This window comes from Leucopleurus acutus (genome assembly GCF_964270905.1).
Source record: "Leucopleurus acutus genome assembly, chromosome: 14".
Taxonomy (NCBI): Eukaryota; Metazoa; Chordata; class Mammalia; order Artiodactyla; family Delphinidae; genus Leucopleurus; species Leucopleurus acutus.
Window position 1 is genome coordinate 46,707,204 of NC_139156.1, and position 17,135 is coordinate 46,724,338.

General features: G+C 48.4%; 1 protein-coding gene across 1 annotated transcript in view; it reads right to left on the reverse strand.

The window, feature by feature from the left end:
- Positions 1-17,135, reverse strand: part of WDFY4 (WDFY family member 4) — a 275,363-nt gene that overhangs the window by 161,161 nt on the left and 97,067 nt on the right. Inside the window, exons 22-28 of the mRNA XM_082854480.1 lie at positions 17,013-17,124; positions 16,114-16,304; positions 9,483-9,635; positions 5,325-5,398; positions 3,135-3,296; positions 2,434-2,525; positions 527-626 (exon numbers count right to left, since the gene is read on the reverse strand). Coding sequence (XP_082710606.1) covers positions 527-626; positions 2,434-2,525; positions 3,135-3,296; positions 5,325-5,398; positions 9,483-9,635; positions 16,114-16,304; positions 17,013-17,124 — 884 coding nt within the window. The remainder of the gene's footprint in view (positions 1-526; positions 627-2,433; positions 2,526-3,134; positions 3,297-5,324; positions 5,399-9,482; positions 9,636-16,113; positions 16,305-17,012; positions 17,125-17,135) is intronic.

Below are 17,135 nucleotides of genomic sequence, written 5' to 3' on the forward strand. Positions count from 1 at the left end.
ATTAATGACTCCAGAGCTCAGATATAGCAGGCAGTCGGAGAGAGTTAATGGAATTTTATGATTACACTTTGTTTTTGAAAGTTAATTGAAGGCAGATACTTCTTTTTCCAACTTGGAAAAATAACTAAATGACAGTAAATGGCAGAAGAATTTGGCAAACCTTTTCCTTGATAGATGTTATTTAGGCTAACCATTTCTCCATTCTATTGTCTGCCAAGTATAGGACATCAAAATCGGTAATTATCACAACTGCCAAAACAATAGCAATGACACTATAGCAATGGTGACAAAAAGCGTTTATTGTAATTACACCAAATCTGTTTTGAGTTACTCATGCCCATTTAACATTTGCATCAGAATATCTTAGGGCAAGGTCTGCTTTATTGGGTGGAGAAAATATAATTTTCTTTCTGACTAGTGCAGAAAACCAACGCAGAGATGCTAAACGTTTCATTAAGAAAAGGTTTTAATACGCACTCTGTATGAAGCAGCCTGATGCCAAACCACTCTTTCTGGAGCTACTTACTCAGAGGACAGATGAAGTCGGGAAGAAGATATTACACTGAGCAGCATCTCCAGCAACTGGTTTCTGAGCCAGATTGTCTTTCCAGATGTTTGACTTCCAGCTACAAAAAAGAAAATTCAGATTTGAGAAAAAACAGATGTAAAGAGACATAATATTTGCTGCAGTAAGCAATCGTATTCACCAAATGCTTAGTTCTCCCAGGAGTTGAGACATGGATGGGACTTGAAATTTTGGCTTTCAGTTCTAGATTTCCAGGCAATGCTTAAAAAGAATTTCAGGAAATGTTCCTAAAGTTCCCTTTAACTAGAGATGTTTTTGATGCTCCCCAATCACCACCCCTCACCAAAAAAAAAAAAAAAAAAAATCCTAAAAATGATAAGGTCAAATTCTCCTTCCAGTAGAGGAATTTTTTAAATTATCATAGGCTGCAACACTTCCTGAGCACCTACTACATGCTGGGCATTATGCAAGGCACTGGGGGCAAAGAAGTGAAGATTGTGATCCTTGATCTGAGTTCCTGCTCTCAATCTGTTTCTAGGCTAGACCTCTGGCATGTCTATGTTGCACTAAAATTAGAGCTTGAATTGTAGCAAGAGGTATATGGTTCCAACGGAAGAAGAAACTTTACTTCTGAAGTGTTATTATAACCCTGAAGGCCATGTAAATATTGTCTTAACAGAAGATGTTTAGTGAGATAAAAGTTTTAGCATGGAGTCCCTATGAGAAGAAGCGTTGGCGAAACAGTACACTGTTGTCTCATTATCCATTCATTTTACCCCTTGGTTAGCCAGTTATTTTACCACCAATTTGGGGCACACCCACCATGCTGTAGAAATAGAACTGATGAGGCAGCTTGGAGAACCGGAGTCAGAGTCCCCTCTATTTGGGTTCTGGCCCCATCTCTCATTAAGGTCCTAATCTCTCTGAGCCTCCGTTTTCTCATCTGTAAAATGGGAATAATAATTCCTACTTTTCAGGCTTGATCTAAGGATAAGAGGTAATTTATCTGGATTGAGTAACACTATCTAAGAGAATCTTTTGCGGTAAAAGTGTTCTCTATCTGTCCTGTCCAGTGCAGTAACCACTGGCCTCACGTGGTTATCAAGCACTTGGGACAAGGCTAGTGTGACTGATGAACTGAATTTTTAATTGCATTTCATTTCGATTAATTAGAATTTAAATTTAAATGGCCATGTGCAGCCAGAGGCTCCCATCTTGGACACAGCAGATCCAGAGGGCCCAGGGCAAAGCAGTCAGTAGTTGTCCCCCTCACCTTTGCCCTAGCAGAGGGAATTTGGAACACGATGTAGCTGCGGTTCTGAGTCTGGTTAGGGAGAGAGAGATTCAAAGAAACAAATCACAGACCTTTGCATGAGATTAAACGCAAGGGCTCTAGAAGCAAAGAAGAGATGACTTCACCTGGCTTGTGGGACTGGGAACGGCTGGTCTAGCAGGGTGAGATGGGGTGGGGGCGGGGCAAGGGAGGCATTCCTGCAAGGGAGCGAACAACACCTGCAGAGCATGGATGGACGGGTGGACCGTACACATTAGGACGTGTACGTGCTTCAGAGTGTTGAAGCTGGGGCTCATCAGGGGAGCAAGGCAAGGGCTGGGGCATGAAGGCTCCCACCTGCTGGTCTACAGGGAACTGAGCATTATCCTGGAGGCCTTGGAAGCCATTCCAGGTTGTGAAGGAAGCACATACAATTTGCATTTATTCATGACCATAATCATAGAGCTGTGACCTCATAAGCCACCGTGTGGGAACAACAGCTCGGCTGTGGGTGCCTTCCCCCTCCTCCCCCTCAGCCTTGCATGCACAATGGCCCCACAGCATGTTCCTCTCAGGGCCGTCATGGGGGTTGTCTTGCTGCCTTCAGGCTGGCGTCTGGGAAAGGTCTTCTCACCAGGCACAGAGGGGTCCGGGGCTCCATCCACGCAGATCTGCCTCTCGTTCACCGATGAAGGCTTGAGGGTGTACACAACAAACAGCCCGATTCTTAAGACAGAAAGAGAGGGACACGCTCAAATGTGGGCTCAGCCCGTCTCCTAAACACACCTGAAGGTTTTCTACAGTGATCCAACTAAATGCGGCTTCAAGGGAGGGTTTGAGGGGAATCGTGTTATTCTGTGATCAATGTGATATTTCCAAAGACTTCTCAGATCTGTCAGGATTCATCAGAGCAGCTAGCTCTGGCTCTGCCAGCTCAACAGAACGAACAGTGATGAGGACAGAAGAGGTGCAATGTCCTGCCAGAGGGCACTATCCTTTGGGAAGTCTGCGAAAGGCAGGCATGTTGGGTTGTTGGTCGGTGAAGATGCCTGCGCTCACGGAATTTCTGGAGTTCTTGGCACACGAGGTGTGTCCGAGCACCAGGGAGCAGTGAACACACAGCCCTGCTGGGGAGCCTAGCAGACCCACCCCTTTTTTCAGCTCTCCGCCCTGAACAGAGAAACTCCTAGGAGGTTCCAAGGAAAAAGAACCTGCTGCTGCATTGAAGGGGCAGTGCTGCTGGGCTGAGCACGGTCAGGGCAGAGCTGGCGCCTACGTTCCCTCATTAAACAGCCCCAAGGCTCTGCCCTTCCCCCTGGGGACCTGGCGCAGTACCTGTGCAAGTCCTGGAGGCTGAAGTGGCCCCTCAGCTGACAGCCCAGGATGGCAATGATGGTGGGTATCTTGGAGGGGGCGAGGCCTGGCTCGTTGAAGAGGAAGATGAGCTTGGGAATAAGCCGCGCCTGGTGAGCAACTTCAGCATTCCGGGGTCCTTCCCTGGCGAGCCCAGGAGAGAGGCAGTAGAAGCTTTTACTGGAATGAACCAAATTTGCTATGTTTCTGCTAAAAGGTTCCACAGGCTGGGCTTGCTCCGTGGCCCTCTGACTCCGATGCGCTCCTGGCAACTCGTCAAAACGCTGTCAGACACCCATCGAATACGTGTCTGCCCAGTGCCAGAGTCGCTCGGAGATGAGCCTCCCGGTGCCCTTCCACCCCTCCACCCCCTCACGCCCCCACCCCTGAAAACTGCCTTCAAAGACAACCCCAGCTATTGACTTTTAAATTCCAAGCCTCAGGGAAAACGAATGCTGGTCTCAGAAAACTCAGAACAAAAAGAGCAGACTGGAGTGTGACCACGGAGCACTTCCCAACAGCCGGAGCGTGGGCCTCCGCGAGCCCATCTGGGTGTGCGTCTTCCTGCCCACCCCAAACCACAAAGTGGATGAACACGCCGCTGAGAGTCAAAGGGGGAGAGAGACAGAATTCAAGCCTCCGCACTCCCTCCTTAGGATAATCGCGACTACAGTTTCCAGTAAATTCCACTCCCCCAAAGAAAACAGCTTCCAGGGTGAGTGTCCGTCTCTTAGAAAACAACAGGTACAGAAAGAAAGTGGGAAGTGAGAAAGAAAATAAAGGTGGAGGAGAATGAATTTGGGTGGATTGCTCCTTCTTGAACTGTCTTTTCAGTACTACTGTGTTGAATTCTGCCGAGTGCCACATCTCTGATACACAAAAGAGGCAGAACCAGCGCAGTCCTGCGTGTGACTTGCTCTCATGGGCTCAGTGGGAAGATGTGCATTCATCACCCGAGACCCCACTGTCCTTTGTGCTCTTTCGAATCACAGCACTGAGTAGCCTGCTCTTCTGCATTCCTCCACCACAGGGCTATGTCTTGTGCTTCTCTGAACTTCTAGCACTGAGAACTGGTATGGAATGGAGTGGGTTTATAATAGATAGGCCATCATGAACGGCTGCATGAAAAGATGGCTGCAAATACATTCAAAACACCGAGGTCCTAATGATCTCCAGAAGAGCTGACACGTGAGGAGGCAGGAGGGGGGGGTGTGTGAACAGCTTTATTTGTGAGGAAGGAGGTGGATTGATAGGCTGGCACCCCTGCCTCCCTTCCCCCAAATTCTCATCCCTGGTTTTCCTTGGGAATTACCTCTTCCTAACTCCCCTCCACCCGCTCCAGAGGGGAAGTCATGCTGCCTGGCCATGTGACCCAAGATGGCCCCGTGAGACTCCATCCTATTGCTAGGACTATCGAGTGAAAAAGAAGCCCTGTCTGCCGACTGTGCTGGGCAGAGGACATGCTGTGAGGATGCCCAGCCAGAATGAAGTTAGCACAGAAGAAAGCACAGATGAGACCAGGGACAGATCTCAGATAAAGTAATATGAGCATCACCCAGACAACATATGAAGCTCTGCCTCGGTCAATTGTATGAGCCAATAAATTTCACCTTTCTCCACCTTCCTTTTTTCCCTCCCTTTCTTCCTTCCTTAAGTTGGTTTGAGTTGTATTTCTGCCACTTGCAATCAAAAGAGCCCTGACTAATTCAAAAAGTGACACTCAGTGTGATGGTATCTGGAGGTGGGACTTTTGAGAGATGCTTAGGTTATGAGAGTGGAGCCCTCATGAATGGGACTAGCACCCTTATAAAAGAGACCCCAGAGAGCTCCCTCACCCCTTCTGCCATGTGAGGTTGTAGTGAGAAGACAGCCAACTACGAAAGAGGAAGTAGGTCCCCACCAGACGCTGAATCTGCCAGAGCCTTGGCCTTAGACTTCCAGCCTTCAGAACTGTGAGAAATCAATTTCTGCCATTTGTAAGCCACCCAGTCTATGGTATTCTCATTATAGCAGCTGTGCAGACTAAGACAGACATGCTACCACCTGGGGACCCAGTGCCCTGGGAGGGGAGAAGGCCGTGGTTGCTGAACCACCGGCTGTCCTGTCCTCTCAGTCCCTGTTCTTGGCATGAAGCCTCTGACTGTACCCCCAGGCTGCCAAAGCCCAGCTTACCTTGGTGATTGAAGGATTTCCACAAGATGGGAAAAGAGGGAGAGCTCCAAGTTATCCGCAGCATTCATCCAGAGCTGGAAGACAGAACGAACACAGTGAAACCAAGGTGTGTGGAGAGAAGGGTTTCCAGGCAGCGTGAGCAGGTACGGTGCTGGGCGTGGTCTCCTCTGACTTGGAATCACTAACACAGCTTCCCAGCTCTGGAATCAGACTAGCTCTCCTGACAGCTAGAAAGTAGAGGGCACCTCCCCCAGGGGCAAGTGCAAACATCATTCCTATCGTCCCCATCTCTGCTGCTCTCCGGAGCTTCACTGTGGGTCTAGATTCTAACCAAGGACACCTGCACTAACCATCTCCTACGTGTGTCCCACCCTGGGCCCTGCAACCTGCTGTGTCCACACACCAAACAACATCTCATTTTCACTGGATCCTACAAGGCAAATACCAGTGCTCCCAATTCAGAGATGTGAAAAGACAGGCTGAGACAGACCACTGAGTGACAGGTACCTCACCACCCGCAAGTGATAGGACTGGAATTAGAAGCTGAGTCCCACCTCTCAGGTTTTATGCTGTAGCAACTTGTGCATGCAGTTTCTTCAGTTCCCCTATCTACAGAACCTGCAGCACAGCCCATGTTCCCATCTCCTGTAAACAGAACTGTAAGTGACATGCAAGTGTGAAATGCACTGAGATTCTGAGAGTGAACTTTATCACTCAGGTTGCTTTCTTCATTGTAAACAAAATGCAGCTGCTCCCCATCCTTCTGGGGCAGAGGTGATGGTGTGCCTTCATGCCTCATTTCTACTTCCCTTTAGAGAGCTCTACTATTTCTCATCTAAATGCTGACATTTCCTAAGGCCCGGAATCTATAAGGTTCAGATGTAGGATTATAAGAGTGCACTCATACAGCAGCAAAAAGAGCTCACACTTACAAATGATACCGTTTGCCTGCGGCAAGAAGCATCATACAAAGTCCTAAAACGATATCATCATCTGCGTTTAGTAGGTAAGAACAGTGAGGCTCAGAGAGACTGAGTAACTTGTCTGGCGCCCCACGGTTTTTAATTGGCAGAGACTGACTTCAAAGCCTGGGCAGTCTGACCATGAAGCCCACTCTCTTGCCTCCTCTCTGTGTTCCCCTACAGGCATCTCCTGCAGACAGTGACCCAGAGGGTCAATAATCAACCTCACTTGAACCAAGCCGGTGGCCATGGCTCCATCCTTTTACTTACTGGGGAAAACAGGAGAGTCTCAGCGGACATAAGTTTATCAGGAAGGCAGAGACCGTCCCTCCTCAATCCCCAGGGCCCAGCATCACACGTGCCATGTAGTGGGCACTTAATAAGGCTCCATGACATTTTTTAAAAGAGTGAATGCAAAGTAAACCAAAGTAAGCTAAGTGGGTTACTCTCACGCCAGAAACAGGCTGACAGATTGCCAGCTCCCGTAAGCACGGCCCCTGCCGAGGACACACAGAGGTGGGGCAGCTGCATCTAAGAGAGCTGGTGCGGATCCATGTGGCTCCCAGGGAGGCAGGGGCAGCCAGACATGGCATCCCAACGTACTCGAGAGGGTGCCAAGAGCTTTGCATGCTTGGAATTTATTCATTCATTCACGAAGGCAATCATGAGCAAATGACACAGCAGGCTCTGTGTCGGGAGCTGGAAGAGCTGAGAAAGTAAGACAGGAACCCTGTGGTACCCCTTACCCTTCCCACGAAACAATACCCCTCCCCCCGTTCCCTTTTCCAGAGCTTTAGAACAATAAGACATTACCACAGCACATTTGAGGCTGCCTAGCTGTTTTAGAAATTATTTTATATAATACCAACTGTCTGAATTTTGGGAAACATGCATAATTGAATCCTGCGGTTGTCATCCTGTGTCACATAACCCCTGTACGAGAGACTGCATTGAGATGTCTGGCTTAAATTTGTTCGAATATCAAATTCTGTTCTCTCCCCACCCCTGGGACCACCTCACTCTCAGAAAGAGGTGGCCTTTTCTGAGACCACAAGCCTAAGACACGCGTGACTTCGACTTCCTGTCCCTTCCAGCTTCTCAACTTCCTGCCCCTCCCTGCTGCACACCCAGCATCAAGGATCACGCACCTTCTCCCGTAACCCACTCTCTGGTCTCCAAACCCTCCCTTTCCTTGAAGGACTTGTCCTGTCAGTTTGATTCTCACACTGGTATTTTAACCACCCCTTTTTCACTGCTCAAGTCTCCTATCTAAGTTCTGAAACGCTCCTCCATCTATTTTCTTCTCTCTCTTTTTCTTCTTCAAAAGCCCACTGACTGTCTCCTTCCTGCCTCCTCCCCGCTCTTCACCTCATGTCTGACCCCACCATCTACTCTTCACTGGGCCCGTCAGTGACCTCCAAGCACAACCCACACAGCCCTGCCCTTACTTCACCTGATGTAGGCAGACACTGGGGAAACTCTTCTTCTTTTTGAAATTCTCTCTTCCCAATCTTTTAAAAATTTTATTTCATTTTGTTTTAGTGTGGTTTTTTAGCATCTTTTTGCTTGTTTTTATTGGTTGCCTATTTTCTTAACCGCAGTGAAAAAGCACTGGCTCAGCTGAGGGGTAAGTTTATTCAGGGAGGAACAGGCAGTGGGAGCATGGTGGGCTCCTGCATGGGTCATTCCTGGGCTGGGCTGATGGCAACGATGTGGAGCCAAGCTGCCCGAGCACGGCCGCAGCATTTTGGAAGGGGCAGCAGTGCTCCCAAGGCATGCCGTCTTGTTTACCAGGGTGGTAAAGCCATTTGTGCGTATCTGCTTCCCCGTTGTGCACAGGAAGCCCATAGCGCAGGCCTCGCTGGATTCCCCCACAAGCCTTGCATCTATCTGCAGATCCAGGTCTGGGTGTTCATCCTGGCCTGGTCCAATTAGATAGTATTTCATTTAGGTTTTTTGTAGGTTTTATTTATGAGTAAGATTGACCTGTACTTTTTCATTTCCCATACTATCCTTTTTTGGTTCTGGTATCAAGATTAGCTCATGAAAGAAGCTGGGAGAAATAATACCTACACTATGATCATGACTATGATTTTTAAAAAATACATATATTATGCATAGAAAGTACAAAAAAAGGGATGCATTCAAAGTTAACAACAGTCGTCTGGGTCTCAGAAAGAGGAGTTTTTCTTCCATTTTTCTGTAGTTTAAAATATTCTATAACAAGCACATATTATTTTTTAATTAAAATAAACAGTTTTTAAAATACTTCCATGGACTGCAGTGTGTACCGGCTAAAGTGTGCGCCCTGCAGCTTACCATCCCCCGCTGTCTTCTCTCCCTCCCCCTCCAGCCTCACCTCTACCTGCAACGACATCCCCACAGGTGCCCCAAGCCCCCTGCTCTCAAATCCCCATGGTTGCTCTCACCCCCACACGTGAGCAAACAGCATCCACTCCACCTGAAATATTCCCCCATTGAACACATTCTGTCAAACTCAGCCCCAGAGCCCGGACCTGCTGAGCTGACTGTCCTCTCCTTCCACTCCCCAGATGCCCCGTGCCTCCCTCACCGGCACCCAGCACACTGTAGCACCACCTCTGTCGTGTCCTGGGCCCCATCGTTGCGTGCAGGGCCTCATCATGGTTATCACCATGTCTCCAGAACACACCAGTGCCCGACCCTAGTGGGCACTCAGCAAACAACGCTTCGGGAATGGATCTCTCCACCCAAAGGTCTGTGCAGCACTCCTCACTCAGCCTCAGGTGTGCCCTCAGCATCTCTCACTCATCCCTTTAAAGGAACATTTATAACCAGCAAGGCACCATCCAAAGGAACTGGTATGTTTTAAAATCCTTCTTATATATGGAAGCTTACACTTTTAAAAACCTTTTCCAGATACTATCTGATTTGGCTCCCACACCAGCCTGTGAGGGAGAGGAGATGGTCTCCCTTTCACACATGAGAAGACTGAAACTCAGAGGAGTCAAGAGACGTGCCCGAGGCCACACAGCCCATTGGTGGTAGGAGTTAATTATTAAACAAGGCCTCTGAAATCCAAAGCCTTGTCAGTTTTCTCTCTCACTACCATCTTGACCATCAAGGAAGCTGACCTGCTGGGTTTAGAGAAAGCTCCAGGCTTTCTGTACCATCACACACCTGTTCCTTTAGGGCTAGTGACCAGTCTCCAGTTTACCTCGAAATTGCAGAGGATGTGCTGGAAGACACCAATGTTGGTGATAGCAGAGGACCCAAAGCCCAGTTCTGCGGTGCCGGCAACAGACAGGATCAGCTGAAAAATGCGGTGGTTTAGGAAAGAGGTCTTTTTCCTCAGGAGAAACGCCATTATCTGCAAAGGTTAAAACACAAAGCAGTTTACTCATGAATGCATCGTCACCACTCTTTCTCCCTCACCCACTTGTTCCTACCAGCACCTTTGGTCAGCCCAGTCTGAAAACGCTCCGCTCTCTGGTGCTACCTCTTCCATTCCCTTGTTATCAGAAGGAAAACATATACCAACTTCTGTGGCTGCTTCCCCACCAGTGTCTGCTTTTCTGTACTTGAGGCTTCACCTCTCACTGTGGGCCCCCGGCTCCTTCCTGAATCTTACACATTTCCAGAATGCCACCTTCTCCTGGTTTCTTTCTACATTTCTGAGTATTCTTCTCATTTTCCTTTACTGAATCCTACATTCATACCCATCCTACAGATGTTGCTATATCACTAGGAAGCCACCACTGGCCCACGAACCCAGTTACATCAGCTTCACTTCAGGCTGCTGCCAACAGACGTGCCATTCTGCTGTGCCAGGCCCTGGGAAACTGGCAACACGCAAGCATCCATACCGAGTTGGAGGCACTGGGATCCCAGTGGCCCACACTCATCTCAGAGACTAATGAGATGGACCTCACCTAGCCTCATGTCTCTGTTGACCTCAGTCACACAAAAGTCAGGCTGACCCGCCATCCACTTGCATCTGGGTTCTCATCAACTTCATCTGGATTCTCAGCTCAGCTCATCCACAGCTCAATTCCCTACGCCTGTATCCGACACAGTCCACCCTTCTCCCTGTCCTCTCAGACACGCTCTTCCAGTGTGTCATTAGGAAGTCTCACTTGTTGTTATGAACTGAATGTCTGTTCCTCCCCAAATTCACATGTTGAAACCCTATTCCCCAATATGATGCTATTTGGAGACAGGTCTTTTGGGATATAATTAGCATTAGAAGAGGTCATGAGGGTGGAGCCCTCACAGATGGGATTAGTGCCCTTATAAGAGCACAAGGGAGCTTTCTTCCTCTCTCTGCTCTGCCATGTGAGGATACAATGAGAAGTTGGCCATCTGCAATCCGGAAGGGAGTCCTCACTCAACCTGACCATGCTGGCACCCTGATCTTGGACTTTGCAGTCTCCAGAACTGTGAGATAATTAATTTCTGTTGTTTATAAGACACCCAGTCTATAGTATTCTGTTATAGCAGCCCAAACTGACTGAGACAATTGTAATCAGAAAATAATATCTTTTCAGACTGTTCTAGTCACTTCTTCAGCATATCCCCACCCCCCAACCAGGACATAATTAGGATGGCTGAAAGCTGCTTGAGAAAAATCACTCAGGCTGACTGGTTTCACTTTACATTAATAGTGTCAAATGTCAAATTAGTACTCAATTTGGCCTGGCAGTCCAACTCTTTTTTTAGTAAGCTGGCTTTCCTCATCCTAAAGATGATGATCTCATCTCTTCTCCTCTCTCCTTCAGCCTCCCTCCCCTCCACCACCTGACTCAGTACACAGCTGAGAATTTAGAACCCATCAGACGTGAACACTCTCATGTCCCCACCATCAGATCCACAAATGCCTGCACTGCATTCCTTCCTGTCACAAGCAGGGTTTCTCTTCACCTGGCCTCTGGGACCCACCCCTCGCCTGCTCCTTGGGATAGCTCTTCTCTCCTAGCTTCATCCATCCTTCTCTCTTCTGTCACTTTCTTCCTGACAAATATGCCCTAGTAGTTCTCCTTTTAAAGATAACCTTCCCTCGAACCCTAATCCCTCTAGTTTGGGCCCCATTTCTCTACTCTTCTTTGTAGGTAAACTTCTTGAAAGCACTATTGGACTTCTCTGGCAGTGCAGTGGTTAAGAATCTGCCTACCAATGCAGGGGACACGGGTTCGAGCTCTGGTCTGGGAAGATCCCACAGGCCATGGAGCAACTAAGCCTGCAAGCCACAACTGCTGAAGCCTGAACACCCTAGAGCCCGAGCGCCACAACTACTGAGCCCTCGTGGCGTGCTGCAACTACTGAAGCTCGCGTGCCTAGAGCTCGTGCTCCGCAACAAGAGAAGCCACCACAATGAGAAGCCCTCGCACTGCTACAAAGAGTAGCCCCGGCCCGCCACAACTAGAGAAAGCCCGTTGCGCAGCAACGAGGACCCAACACAGCCAAAGATTTTAAAAAATTTAAAAAATAGAAAGCACTATCAACACACTCAGGCTCCACATCCTCACTTCACGTTCTCTTCTCAACCCCCTTCTGCTGGTTGCTGCCTTTTCCTGCCCACCTGCCTTAGAAAGGTCACTAGTGACTCCCAGGTGCCAAGTCCAACAGGGACTTCTCTGTCCTTAGTTTGCTGCATTATTTATCAGCATCTAGCATTGTTTGACTATGCCCACCTTCTCAAAACACTTTATTTTTCAAATTCTTTGACAAAGCATTTCTTTGTTTTCTCTTCCTTCTTCTCTCTCAACCTCCCTTGTTGGGTTTTCATCATATTTCCAAGCTCTACCTGGTTAGTTCCTCACTGCTTCCTCCTTTGTCCTCTTCTCTCCTTTCACTACTCCTTTTATTTGGCATTTCATCAATTTCCTTAGATTAAATACCATCGTGATGCTATTGATGACTCTCACATCTATACCTCCCACCAAGCACGCCCTTCTGAACTCCAGAGCTGGCTATCCCACCTGATATTTTACCTTTGATGTCTCACAGTCACCTCACACTTAGCATGTCCCAAATGTCTTATTCCTTCCTGTTGGCAGCACTCTGGGTGCACAGCACTGGCTGTTTTCATATGCTACGTGCCAAGACTGCTCACAAAGACTCCAAGTCTCCCCAGATCCGGGTTGCAGTCTCACATCATGTTGGATTCTATCCAGTCTCCGATCTTGACCTTTCAAACCATCTTCCACACAGGTGTCAAATGTCATTCTAAAGCATCATTCATTCCACTTCCCTGTTCTAAGCCTATGAATGGTTACTCATCACCTCTGAGATAAGATCCATGCTCCTTGGAGTGGCAGGGCTCTGACCCTTCCCTCCGTCACCATCCAGGCTGTGCACCTGCCTGCAATTGTACTTTCCTCCCAGCCATGTCGCGGAACCCATCTTGGATCCCTTAAGTGTTCATAATGTTAATCTAGAACACCATCCTCCATCTTTACCATGTTATGAAAATCCATCTTATAAAACTTGGCTGGATGTCACCTAGTCTGACAAGAGGATGATAAATAAGTTTGATAGAAATAACAGATAGGAAGGGTTATGCTCTCCAATCAGCAAACCAACAGATGAATACAGAGTAAACATCTAAAAAATGATTAAATCCACTCCTGAGCCAGCCAGTTAATTGAAGACCCTTGTTTTCATTCACTGATTCATTCCAAAAATCATTACTGAACACTTACTGTCTACCATGTGCTCTTAGGATGCAACAATGAACAAGCAAACCCAGTCCTGTCCTCATGGGGCTTGTGTCTAGGGGCAAAACAGACCACAAACATGGCAACAAGCACATATACAACATGCCAAACAGGCATGCACATTAGGAAGAAACAAAGCAAGAAAATGTGTCTAGAAAGAGATGAGGGTTCTGTTTTATAAAGAGTAGTCAGGGAAGGCAAAAAATAATAATAATAATCTTGTTTCTTTACTCAAACCTGCCATTTCCTACCTCTCTACCACTATCTCTTTCCCTAAATACGTAAATTTTTGAAATATTTCTATTGTAAGCCATAAGAGTTTTAAAATTTTTTCTTCTGCCTTCACATGTAAAGGTACAACGAATCTCTGAATCTGATGGGTTCTTTACTCAAACTATTTGGGAGTCCTTGTCTCGTGATAATATTTTTCTCTCTACCTCATTAGACAATGTTGTAGGCTGACTGTATCGCCTCAAAATTTATATATTGAAACCTAATTGCCCGTATGATGGTATTAGGAGGCAGGGCCTTTGGGAGATGATTAGGTCATAAGGATGGAGCTCTCGTGAGTGGGATTAGTATCCTTATAAAATAGACCCCTGAGAGCTCCTTCATCTTTTCTGCCATGTGAGGACACAGCAGAAAGATGGTTGTCTATGAAACAGGAAGTAGGTCCTCACCAGACACCGAATCTGCCAGCACCGTGGTCTTGGATTTCTCACTCTATAGCACTCTGAGAAATAAATTTCTGTGGCTGTTAAGCCACCCCATCTATGGTATCTTTTATAGCAGCCTAAACAGACTGAGTCACACAGAAATTTCCACGGAGGGAGGGACTAAACCCATTTATTCATCTGTATCCCTAGCCTGACACTGTGCCTGGCTCTTAGGAGGTGCTCAGTCACTATGAGTTGAGTAAACAGATTCCATTCAAGGGCCACTTTCTGCCTCTACCATCTCTTTCTGAAAAGCTCAGCCAGTCCAGTCCTCTAGGCCTTCTCCGATGCCCTTTCTTTTTAAGGAAGCTCTTTGTGACTCCTCTGCCAAGTGTGACGCGGCCACTCGGCAGCCCTGGAGCACGTTAACGCTCCCAAGGCACTGCATTCCTGCGACAAGCGCTCACTGAGAACTCACGACGTGCCGGGCCCTGCAGCGGGCAGCGAGGAGACAACGGTGAACACAACAGGGCCCAGCTCTTAGGAGCTCCAGGGTTCTGGGCAGATGGAGGGTAACCACTGGGTCACGGAGACCGTGGTAGCTCTGGAAGAGAATCTGGGACACTTGTTGCATTTGATTTTTACTAAAATTATTCTGGTATTCGTCTTATTTTATCTTTCTAGGTCTACCCACGAGAGCAGGAACTGCTTTGGACCTTTTTAGAAATGCTCACAGTAATTATTAAAATCCCTAGCCAGAGCGGACATCCGTGTGCTGAACTGGGACAAATCCCACGACTACTGCCTTTAACAATATAATCAGAGAAAACTGTTATATACCAGGAGCCTCAATACTTGCATTTTGATATAAATCTGGCCACACACATTCATTTATTCCCCAGATATTTACTCAGTCTTTCTGGTCTCAGTAACACACTGGCAAAGAACAAGAAAAGCCCAGCGCTTTAGACCATTACAGTCTGATGGAGATGAGCAGAGTGATTATCACAGCACTGCATGAGAGCAGTTAGACCTGGGCATACACACAGTGCCACAGAGGCCGGGAGACGACCACACGGGCAGTGCAGGGGTCAGGGGAGATGTACCCCTTGCCACTGGAGCTCGACCTGGGAAAACAAGAAGGAATGTGCCTGGGAAAAATGATCAACAAACCGTGGGCACAGGAACACAGGGTCACACTATGTGTTTAGTGATCCATGACCACACGGGATTTGAGGACACAGGAGTGTAGAGTATGAAACGCTGGCCGGGTGGGAGGTGGGGCTGGAAGGACACGTTGGTAGCCAGTCAGAAAGGCCTTTAGGAGTTGGGATATTGTATCAACGACCGGACGTGTCTGAAGGGTTTGCACGAGGCAGAGGTGTCATCAGGTCTATAATGTAGAACTGTGACTGGCATCAGTGGACCCTGAGGGAGAGGCAAGAGGAAGGGGCTGCTGTCTGGCTGTGGCACAGCAGTCCAGGTGAGAGGGGGTGTGCCTGACATGACACCACACAGCTTTCTTCTCAGACCCTGACTCGGGGGCCGAAGAGACAGGGAGGCCCTCCCCCTGCCCCCACTGTGCCCAGGAGGAAACTGCAGCCTCTGTGCCCCAGTGACCTTGTCTAGGCTTTGACCCTATTCCTGCCCTGCATGAGTCCTTTCTTGGCTGCTTCCCAGCCAGGCAGGGCATTCCTGAAGGACAGTGTCTACAACTCATCTGACATTATGAACAGTAAATAGCAATAACAATCACAGTGCACACACACGGCAGTTACTCTGAGCGGGCACATGTCTAAGCACTCAGCATATATTAACTCAGCTATCACAATCCTACAAAATAGGTGTTGCTATTATCCCATTTTACACAGAGGAGAACTGAAGCACAGAGAGATTAAGAACTAAAGATGGCCAGCATTTCTAGGGCACTTACTCTGGGCCAGACACTTGTATTAAGACACTTGTATTAAGCCCTTCACTTGTATTAAATCATCTAGTCCTCATGATACAGGAGATATGATAGATACAGGAGATATGATAGATCATATCGTGCAGGTGGAGAAACCGAGACAGAGAGGGTTAATAACTCAGGACTCAGGCAAGGTTAAGTAGTAAGTTAGGCAGAGGCTCAATTCAAACGCAGCATTCTAGTTCTATGGTCTAGGCTCTTAGCCATCATGCTAGATGCGAAGTGGGGGGATCACAAATGATTCCTGAATTCATCAGTGAAAGGTGCCGGCAGCTGAAGGCAGGTGAGCATCCCCATCCTGATCAGAGCCCCTCTCTGGCTGGCTGTCACCTGGCCCTCTGTTCTGGTGACACTGGTCTCAGGACGTAGGGACCTTCAGTTTCCCTTCTCCAAAAGTCATGCTAGTGGGAATGTCCACTTGGGCCAGCAAGCCTCCTCCCTGTTCCTCGGGGATGCCAGCTCCCTGCAGGGGGGGCACTGCAGGCTCAGATGTGAGGGTGGGATTACCTGGTACCCACAGATGAGCTGCATCAGGCGATCACACATGACATTGCTGGTCAGGACCGAGTGCAGGACTTTCACGGCCGCGTACAAGGTGTGGTCATCTGTTGCTAAGGAAATGAGGCCCAGGAGGATGGCAGGGCCACCGATGAAGTCCAGGCTGCTGGCAGCAGGGCTGGAGTGGAACACCCTTACCCCTGTGTGGGACAAAGGGCATTCCTGAGTATACTACAGCTTCACTGCAGTGGAAGTTCCCGCGGCACCATGCAAGAGCTGTCAGGAGCACCATCCACTCACGGCGGGGGGGCCTGTGCACAGGACGGGCTGGGAGGAAGAGGAGGGGCTTTGAAACTTTTAGGTCAATGAGAAATCCTGTGCTGAGTCCTTTCTGGCTCACAGAAGGCTGAAACAGCCCAAGGGATTTCAGACCTCCACCCTCCGTCTCAGTCCAGAGTGCCGGATGAGCCAGCTGCCCTCTGAGCCTCACTTTGCTGGCTGCTCTGACAACTTCTGGCTCTTGTCTGCCCCCTAGATCTGCAACGTTGGACCCTTGCATCAGTTCATGGCTTTGCTCCTGCCTGACTGCAAGGCAACCAACAGTCGCTGGCTGTTGTTTTCACCCAAACAACCACAACCATTGCCTCTGCTCAGAGGCCCCACTGTACTCACTCCATTGTGCACAGACGCCAGCCCGGTTAGTAGCGAGTTCACGACCCGTTGTCAGATGCAGCAAAGTGAACTGACCTCTGCAGGGAGGCTAACTCTCTGGTGAGATTAACTCCCAACTCTCGCCCTCACTGTTCCAGCTCCTCAGCCCTCAGTCCTGCCTGCCGCTCCAGAATTCCAGGCTGCACAAGCGATGACGGCCACAGCCCTTCTTCCCAAATAGCAGTAAAAGTTCATACCTAATTGGCCTATGGCCACGGCTCCAATGGTTCGAAGAGAACCCGAGAGGTGACTAGCACAATTTCTTAGCAAGAACACAGGCGTGGCATTGTTGCGGGATGAAATGTTCATCTAGAGAAATT